General features: G+C 42.5%; 1 protein-coding gene across 1 annotated transcript in view; it reads left to right on the top strand.

The window, feature by feature from the left end:
• Positions 1–4926, top strand: part of FKBP14 (FK506 binding protein 14) — a 9652-nt gene extending 4726 nt beyond the window's left edge. Inside the window, exons 3-4 of the mRNA XM_018576051.1 lie at positions 3619–3746; positions 4715–4926. Coding sequence (XP_018431553.1) covers positions 3619–3746; positions 4715–4873 — 287 coding nt within the window. The 3' untranslated portion in view covers positions 4874–4926. The remainder of the gene's footprint in view (positions 1–3618; positions 3747–4714) is intronic.
• Positions 4927–10458: the final 5532 nt, after the last annotated feature.

Raw genomic sequence — 10458 nt, forward strand, 5'->3', positions numbered from 1 at the left:
ACTCCTGATATTTCCCTTTTAAAATGGAAAGATTGAGGACACAGAGTCCCCAATCTTTTTTCCTGCACCCCCTGTTATAAATGAACAGGAATCCTGAGTGTTCCTGTTCATTCATAACATGAGGACACAGTGTGTTTACTATAACCACAATCATGAATGGACAGGAGGTGATGAACACTCCCATTCATTCATAATTGAGGGTACAGTCAACATACTGTCCTCAATTATTTACAAGCACTTAGTGATCGCTGAGTGTTTGCACTCGCTCTCCTTCCTGACTCAGTGTCACAGGAGGCTGAGCGAGCAGAGCTCAGCCTCCTGTGACAGCACTGGCGGTCTCCACCCACACAGCCGCTCTCCTCTGATCTGTGACAGCAGGCTGAGCGGTGTGAGCAGCTGGCGTCTCTCCTCCAGCAGCGCTTAGCTGCCTTTGGCAGTTGCTCTCCTCTCCGCGTGGACACAGATCGGCGGCCGGCGGGGAGGAGAGAATACACGGATGCACCGATGTATCGGCCAGAAAATGGTACTTTCAGCATTATGCCAAAAGTGCAATTTTCGGGCAGATATGCTTCGGCGGCCGATATATCGGTGCATCCCTAATTTAAATGTATAGATTGCCATGGGTAATCGATATGTTTGCGTTTTTAATGTTTTGCGTTTAGACAGGTGTATGTGTTTAAATGTGTAAATTTCGTGTTCCACTCCATCTGTTTGCCATTTTCCTCTAGACTTCATTTATGTACTTGCGCATGTATATGCATTAACGTGCATCTGCACGTGTGTGCACGTAAAAATTATACCCATTTTCAATTTGGGTCACGGATATTAACACAGAGCACATTTACACACCTATGTGCATGGCTCTCATGAAAACAATATACCTGCATCCAGATCCACAAACAAAAGTCTTTGCATTGCATTTTTTACAGCCGTGTGCATGAGCCTACATGCTATATGTTCAAAAGTTTCTACACGCATTTTTTTAAATGGTTATGTGCATGAAGCCTACATACGTCCAAACACGTTTATGCACTTTTTTTTTTATTTTTACGGTTGTGTGTATTAGGCCCACATGGGTTTAAACATGTTTATATGTGATCTCATGCAAGTTTAGTGTTCCTTAGGTAACTGTACACAGCTCATAGAAAACAATACATTTGTATTCATATTGGTATAAAAAAAGAAAAACCTGCTGATGAGCGCTGCTCCTGCTGAATGAGATCTGAGACACTACAGTCCACACATGTTGTCAGTGGGATATACCTGGACTATCCTGGTACAAATCTTGAAAATCTATGTAGTTCTGGAATTGGGAGGAGAGGGCAGCTACAATTCCAAATACACTTGCACGGCTTGTTATTAAATGTATCTCTTTAGTGTTTGCATGCTTCTGCCTGTCTTCATGTTTCAGATATATTTGTCACTGTTTCAGCACTGGTTTCCTAGTTAATGTTTGAAACGCTCAGCTTTGTGCACCATGCATGTAGTCAACAGGCCTTCCTTCATACCTACCACAGGAGCACTGCTAACATGTTACAGTATTAACACTAACCTCTGTCTTGTACTTGATCCAAAGTGTATTCTGATGTCACATGAATAGTCCTTTGGAAACCTGCGGCACCTTCCCCCAGAAAATAATGCATGTGGCTACTCACCCTTCCTTAACTCAATGCTGCATTAAAACTGGTAAGCTGTGAATTATTTTCTTAGGGCCATGTCAATATAACACATCGGATTGATTTTATAATTAACGTTATCGCGTGTGTGTTTTGAATTGCACAAATGAACAGACATTTATTTCTATTTTTCCCTTTTACAGGAATAATTAATGTTTGTATTTAACGCATTATGGGCCACAAGATGACATTAAAGGAGCATAGGAAATATTTATTTTCTACTCATTTAGCACCATCTAGGGGCCATAATATGATATAATCAGAACGTTCCAATATAACTACACTTGTAAAGGAAAATGACTAAAGAACATTCCTTTGTACATCTATAAGCACAGGACAAACATTCAGACATTTGCAGAGCGAACGGCCCTGCAAATTGTTTATAAATCAAGCCCATTGTGTATATGTACTGCATGTGTGCATTTAGATATCATATTATGTAGACTGTGTTTTTTGTCTGCATCTGAGTTTTATGTCCTTCACATTATTATATAAACTTTTTTTTCTTTATGCTTTTATTATAAGAACCAAGATAAATAGGTAATTGTAAAAAAAATATATATCTTTTGTATGACACCAAAATTGTTTGTTTGGATTGAGGGCAAAGCCAAAAGGTTTTCAGCGGCATAGGCTTGCATTTTTTGTTTTTTCCCTGCCACTTGGTTCTATGGTGGCAACTGAAGGAAATAACCGGTACTTCAGAGGAACATGTGGCTTTCACTTCATGTGACCACACAAGACCATTCAACACTGTCCACAAAGGTAGTCCATAGCCCTGTGTAAGCAAGACTCCAGCAATTCATAGTTTACACAAGGCTTTCTTCCTGAATGCAGCAGTGGGTAAGTGAAGGGAAGGTATATATGGATGTCAGCAGTACAGGGAACCAATTCCTTTTCTCTGCATGGCCTTATATCCTGTAACGAGGTCAGTAAGCATGTGACACAGCTTGTATAACCATCAGCTGTTCCTCTGCCAACCTCTTTTGCTGCACCTGACAGGTATGAATTTTTTTTCCTTTGGGAACTTTGTTGAAGTCTTACTGCTGCAGAGAAGGGAGCTGATTTTGTTTCCCCTACATTGTTTTATGAGCTACATACCCCATAACCAAATCACCTTGTACCCAAAACAAAAGGAATAGTTATTTAGTGTAGTTCCCTTGCTTTAATTACATATGTTTTAATGTCTCATAACACAAATCCACAACCTCTGGTTATTCTATAACATGCCTATTGGGCCACTCACAGTCTGTGTTCATGCAGTTGTATGCATTTTCTAATATGAGCACCCTGTATTTTCAGAGAACTGCAAAGTGACCTATAACTTTATATGATGCCAAGCATGTAGATTTACGTAAATGGGCAAGTGGAGAGAGGACAGTACTAGGGCCACTTATTGTGGAGATGGGGGTAGTGTTGGCAAGTGTGTGTGTGTGTGTGTGTAAATTTACTCTATGGCATGGCCTACATTTTATTGCCCATTCTTAAAATGCAGGCTGGAAACTGATACGAGTAGAAGCCTGTTACATGACATTGACATCATTGCCTTGGAGTTTTGAAGCAAGGTGAGCAAAAAAAAAAAACATTGCTAGTGATTGCCTTAACAATGGACCCCCAAATCAATTATGGCTTTGTTCTCTACCTATTCAATCAAGAAATTGTGTTTTTGTAAGTGCAGTACCCCATAGCAGCCAACTAGAATCCCCTTTTTTTTCTTAACCTGCCCACCTACCCGTTGACAGAGGAACTATTGACCCAGCAGGGTGAAGCAGGAACACAGGCTCTGTGCCTTTCTGTTCATTAAATACTTGTTCTGTCTGCTACAGATTTGTGATTCTAACATTTTCATGAGCTTTGCGGCTATCTGCAGTTGTAAATAATCCTAATGTATCCATCTGACCTTCAATCATCTGTGCTGATTTTTATTTGTTTTTCTCCCAACTAGGAAAAATTCCACCAGAGAGCACTTTAATCTTTGATATTAATCTTATTGACATTCGAAATGGACCACGATCGCATGAGTCATTCCAAGAAATGGATTTGAATGATGACTGGAAACTGTCTAAAGAAGAGGTAACTGTAATCTTCTGGTTTACCTTCGTCTTCGGGATATACAAATGGACTTGATACATGATCTCAAATCAGTTGCCAGGCCTGTTCACATATGTCTGGTTTTTGTCATTTTCTAAAGATTCCAATACAAAACACTTCATGTAAAATTGGGCAAGTGTGAATATGCCCGGACTCTTCAATATATCAAGTTCAGTGATTTGTATGATGTAACTGTAAAAATATTTCTATTATATAATTTTACATTTTCTTCATTATCCCTAATCAGACTTAGTCATAAAGCAGAGAGGTGTTTTGGTAATTACAGTAGTAACAGGAAAAACAATCCCAGATAGCAAGGATAACTTGCTACAAACTTGTGCCAGGGTTAAATTGTAATTCTTAACTTGCTGCACATGTTCCTGGCAAGTTATAGACATGCAGAACACTCGCAGCACAAATTCTAGTTGACACTTTTTGAATTTGTAGCAAATTTGCTTGGCAAGTCTACCGCAAGAGTCCTGCCGGTCTTAGCAAGAGCTCTGCAAGCTCGCTGGTCTGGAGACTTGCAATGCAGACTTGCTGTAATTGTGCAACACAATTGTGAAGCTTGGCAAGTCTGCAATAGTTTAGCAAGTCATTTTCAAACTTGCAGCACAATTACTTGCTATCTGGGAAGTGCCTTGGTTCTGAATCATGTGACTAGAAAGCTGACATTTTGGGTAATTTAATTGTGGTACTGATGCCATCCCCAAGGACACTGCTACCTTGGCTTTAGACTAAGTGATCCTGAGCGAGGACAATGCAGAACCTTCTTGTTCTAGAAGCTATTGCTGGCTTTCACACCATTTGCCTTTTTCTGACTGATGCCTGTAATAGCCTTTTTTTTTTTTACATTTCTTTTACAACTGACTTCTACATACTACTTCTGTCTTGGTCTGGGGCTATTGTGTCATGGACAAAAACATTAATTTTCTCTATACTTCCACCAGGTAAAAGCATATCTGAAAGCTGAGTTTGAGAAGCATGGCAATTCCATAAATGAAACCCATCATGATGTCTTGGTTGAGAGCATATTTGAGAAAGAAGATGAGGACACCGATGGTTTTATTTCTGCCAGAGAATTCACATATGTTCATGACGAGCTATGAACATTGGTTGTTAATGGGTTTGTGGGTTGTACAATGTTTTAAGTGCTTTGGGTTTTGTAGGTCAAAAAAAATTCTGATGATGGAAAGGTTCTTCACATAGCCACATTGCACAGCAGCAGCCAGATTCCTCTTGTGGTATTTGGTTTCTGTGGGGCAAAATGGGTCATCTAGGACAGTTTCTCCAACATGTTTAAAATTCTGGCCCTGCGTGATAATAGATAATTGAGAATTCATTGACCCTTGCAGTTAACCTACTTAAGGGGGCCTGTGTCGGTGGGCTTTAGTTTGCTTCAAACTGGTTTGCATTCCTATAAAAGTTCATGGGAATGCAAAGCCTGCTTGGGAGGTCAAATGCACTGGACATTGAATTCTGAATGATCTCAGTAGCGTCTAAAACTCATGCCATCCACACAATCTCAAATATCAACACAGGCCTTTAAAGCATATCAAAAGTTTTGCTTAGAGTAGTGAATACTGCTCTCCCCCGCCCCCCCCGCCCCCCTGTTTTTTTCTGGTCATATTACTCAACAGAAAGTGAGAGGGAATCTCAACAAAGTGAAGAAAATTCCATGTTAGACCCTTGTCACGCGAACAATTGTCCCCTTTGGAAGGATTCCTCTCTATCCCTGGACTGGCAACTTAACATTTTTGATGTTCCCTCACTTTCATTCCCTTTAATTGCAGGAAACCGTTCAGCTACACAAGTGCCTACTGTGTGATAACTGATTGCACTGCCTGGCATGCACAATTGACAACATATCCTCCCTGTGATTGCACAGCCCACATTGGGCACATTAAAAGGGGAATAATCTTGAGTCCGTGTGCAGGGTATTATGGACCGTATAGACCTATCATTTTAAGGAGTTGTTGGAGCAGAGTGGATTGTTATTCTTTTAACAGTGTTTAAAATTTAATGGTGAAAATAAAATGTTTTTAACATCTTTTGACTGTGGAAATGGCTCATTTCTTAATCTAAATACAGTGTTCAAGCAAAGTCTGCTCACACCACGATAGTCTCCAGCATTCTTTCTCGCAGTGCTCGATCTCTGTGCTCATATGTGATAAACTGAAGATTTCCATTTCAACGTTTGCATCCCAGCTACGTTAAAACATCCATCTTTGTCCTGTCAGAGTAATGTTCCAGTCGGCAGGATTGCACGCCACTGCTCAGATGAGATGCACTGTACTTCCTAAAATGATGCATAAAACCACTTTAGTGGCCCACCTACTCAAGATAATAGAAAACTAAAAAGGCTGACTAGATATAGCAATGAGTAGGCTCTTTGCACCCCACCCCAGCCTATTCTTTTTCCTTCATACATTGGGCTAGAAGGTGTTCCCTTTTACCATGTCTGAAAGTTGGGCGATGAATGGTTCCAAGTTTAACTACTAATTAGGTAGTCCCAAGGATAATGCCATCTCCACTCCAATAATAAAGTAGAACTGAAAATGTATCCATTTCACTTTTGGTGTCCCAATGGGGAAATTTCCTTTTTACCTCCTGTCCAGTGGCCACAACAAGAAGTGAGGAAATCCATCCAAAAAGGGAAATCCCTGGTGGTCAGCAGAGTGACTAGAACTAATGTCCCCATTAGAAGATTTCCCATCTGTTCATGTTCTGCATTCAAGTAACGATTAACAAAAAATTTGTCTTATTTGTGTATCACTCGGCTGTAGATCCTCAAATCATCTCTGAATTGGTGCTGACACTGTCCTTCCTTCTGGAGGGTGGACAATTGTGTTCCCCATGGTCTCTGTGTGTTGTAAAGTAGCCACCGCTCCAAGCTCCCTCCTGTGATGCACTAAGATCTCAATACAAATTGGTAAACTAAATGTGAGGTTGTATACACAAGTGATACACAAATAAGAAGATACATTTCTGTTAATGGTTAAGGTACTTAACTGGGGAGTTAAATCTTAAATATGCATTTGTCATTTGGCTTCAGTTTCACTGAAGACTGCATTCACTCTAAGCAGTTTGCAGTGGTATAACACAGTACCTCAAAAGAGCTTCTACAGACCACATAAGTAAAGGAACAAAAGAGAGCGCCTCCATAGTGTAAAAATGTTATTTAACAGTAAAAACACGCAGCTCTAAGGCTGTACTTACAACAGTTCGGTAGAATAAAAACCAGTAGAATAAGGTGAGAGGACGGAACCCCTGGCAGGGAGAGTCTGGAGCAATGGAAAACCTTTACAACAGTTCGGTAGAATAAAAACCAGTAGAATAAGGTGAGAGGACGGAACCCCTGGCAGGGAGTCTGGAGCAATGGAAAACCTTTACATTACTCCAGATTCTGCCTGCCAGGGGTTCCGTCCTCTCTCACCTTATTCTACTGGTTTTTATTCTACCGAACTGTTGTAAGTACAGCCTTAGAGCTGCGTGTTTTTACTATTAAATAACATTTTTACACTATGGAGGCGCTCTCTTTTGTTCCTTTTCTCATAGACTGGTGGTCCATCTAATCTGTGGGAGCTGCCTCCATCGTGCTTGCTGTATTTTTACTGCTGGGCTCTTTTTGGATTTGAAGGCGCCTGTATTGTTTTGCAATTTAGACAACATAAGTGTTGTAAAGTGTGTTTTATGAAAAATTCAGCCTGCATTATTTTTACAGCATCGATATGTGCTAGTGGCCTATAGAAATGATTAGAATTGCAGTGCATTTAAATGTATTGCTATAACACCAGACAAAGGTTTCTTTTTACAGGCCAGCACATAACTGTTTCAATGTGTGGTAAAGAGGTGCTGTCACCTTGTCCATGCGGTGTAAAGTGACAGTGTCTTCAAGTGTCCCTGCACTAGTTATATTTACCTTTCCAGTACTCCCATGCATGTCCTTCCTCCATTGCAGCCAACGGTGAAATCATCTAAGGTGGCGGATGGTGTTAGACACGAAGGGAAACAGTTTTGTAATTCCCACGGTAATGTGGCAGTGCTTGGGCCTAGTGACTGGCACTGTTACATGGGAGGAGGTCACATTCTCCTCTTTACCTGGTAACACCAGGTATTGTTGCCAGCTACAACAAAGACAGGAGCGGGGAGGGAACGCTGATGAGTATAACCGATGCAGGAGTGGATGTTTTACAAAGGCACCGTTACTTTGCCCTGAATAGGCCAAGTGACAGCCTTTGTTTAAAGCAGAACTCCAGGCACACATATAATTGACCTTTGTAGTGGGGCTCCTATCATGCGTAAAGGGTTAACTGCTTGTTTGTGTCTAGGTTAAAAAGGTGCCAAACATGGATGCAATACATTTATAATGTTAGATATTTTTGTTGCTGCAATATTTTAAGAACAAGTAAAACAGGTTATCCTTCTCCATCTCGCCGCCTCCAGCATCTCGCCGTCTCCGTCTCTTTTCTTTCATCTCTCTCACCCTCTCACTCTCCTCCCTCTCTTTCCTCCCTCTCTCGATCGCCTCTCTTTCCTCCCTCTCTCGATCGCCTCTCTTTCCTCCCTCTCTCGATCGCCTCTCTTTCCTCCCTCTCTCGATGCTAGAGACAGTGAAAGGATCGAGGCAGAGATGCTAGAGAGATGGCAGAGTCTCTAATCTGTCGTCTCGGTCTCTATCATCCCTCTGTCTGTCGTCTCGGTCTCTAGCTCTAGCATCCCTCTGTCTCTGTCGTCTCGGTCTCTAGCATCCCTCTGTCGTCTTGGTCTCTAGCTCTAGCATCCCTCTGTCTCTGTCGTCTTGGTCTCTAGCATCCCTCTGTCGTTGTCGTCTTGGTCTCTAGCATCCCTCTGTCTCTGTCGTCTTGGTCTCTAGCATCCCTCTGTCTCTGTCGTCTTGGTCTCTAGCATCCCTCTGTCTCTGTCGTCTTGGTCTCTAGCATCCCTCTGTCTCTGTCGGCTCTAGCATCCCTCTGTCTCTGTCGTATCTAGCATCCCTCTGTCTCTGTCGTCTCTAGCATCCCTCTGTCTCTGTCGCCTCGGTCTCTAGCATCCCTCTGTTGTCTCGGTCACTAGCTCTATCATGTCTCTGTGGTCTCGGTCACTAGCTCTATCATGTCTCGGTCACTAGCTCTATCATGTCTCGGTCACTAGCTCTATCATGTCTCTGTCGCCTCGGTCACTAGCTCTATCATGTCTCTGTCGTCTCGGTCACTAGCTCTATCATGTCTCTGTCGTCTCGGTCGCTGGCTCTATCATGTCTCGGTCGCTGGCTCTATCATGTCTCGGTCGCTGGCTCTATCATGTCTCTGTCGCTGGCTCTATCATGTCTCTGTCGCTGGCTCTATCATGTCTCTGTCGCTGGCTCTATCATGTCTCGGTCGCTGGCTCTATCATGTCTCGGTCGCTGGCTCTATCATGTCTCGGTCGCTGGCTCTATCATGTCTCGGTCACTAGCTCTATCATGTCTCTGTCACTAGCTCTATCATGTCTCTGTCGTCTCTCTGTGCCCCACCTCTCTCACCTCTCTGTTTAGAGGGCTGCATCTGCCTGATCCAGCCAGTATGTGATGTGGATCAGGCACAGTAGAGGACCCACTTGAGCGAGCTGCGGCCGATTAGAGAGCCGGGTCTGATGCGCGTGGGCTGACCGGGAGATGCGCAGATGGCAGAAAGGTGGCAGAGGGATGGAGCAGCTGCGGCCGCAACAGATACACTCACACTGTCCACGGAGCCCCACTGACCACCAGGCTAAGGCAAGGTGTCATTTTTAAAATAAAATCCCGGGACATTTTAAAATGTTTTATTTTATGTTCCCGGGTCAAAATGTCCCGGGAACATAAAATAAAACTTTTTTTTTTTAACATTTTCAATACTCACCTGATCCGATCCACCAACAAGCGCAGCGTCCCGCCCCTTACACTGTCAGAATATGCATACAGAGCGTGTCGGTAACTATTTAAACCAGTATTGCTGGGATGTGTAGTCCTCTATAACCTGTGCCATTCTGCATTGCTGTAAATATTAGGGATGCACCCAGGCCCGGATTCCCCACAAGGCCACCGAGGCCCGGCCTCGGGGCAGCAGGGCGCAGAGGGGCGGCAGCGGTGTCCTTGTGGGGAAGTTGCAATCTCTACATTCAGTCCTGGCAGGACTGAATGTAGAGTGAGGCAGACGATTTTTTGTTTACATGTGAAATCAACGATGTCGCCGATTTCACATGTAAACAGTGTGCAGCCTTCTCCCCCTCCCCACTGCACTTACCTCTCTCCTTTGGTTCCGTCCTCCGCCGCCGAGTCTCTGACTGCAGTGAGCAGAGCGGCAGGGTTATAAGTAACCCTGCCGCTCCGTGCAGACTGTAGACAGTGAGACCCCCCCCAGTAAAAAAAAAAGCTGTTACAGGAGTTCTGGCACAGTGTTGTGCTAGAACTCCTCTATTGGGTGTGACAGGGTCAATAAAGAGAACCTGTCACCTCCAATTGCTATCACACAGGGGATTGGTTTCTCCTGTGTGATAGCAATACAGTTGGGTGGAAAAAAAAAAAATTGATAAAAAAATTTAACTAAAAATTAAAAAATAAATGAAATAATTAAATAAAAAGGTAATTAAAAAGAAACAAATTATTAAAAAAATAAACAAGATAAAAATAAGAAATAATTTTAAATAAAAAATAAAAGTTAAAAAAAAAAAAAAA

Source organism: Nanorana parkeri, unplaced genomic scaffold (assembly GCF_000935625.1).
Source record: "Nanorana parkeri isolate BGI_ZX_2015 unplaced genomic scaffold, ASM93562v1 scaffold4, whole genome shotgun sequence".
Classification (NCBI taxonomy): domain Eukaryota; kingdom Metazoa; phylum Chordata; class Amphibia; order Anura; family Dicroglossidae; genus Nanorana; species Nanorana parkeri.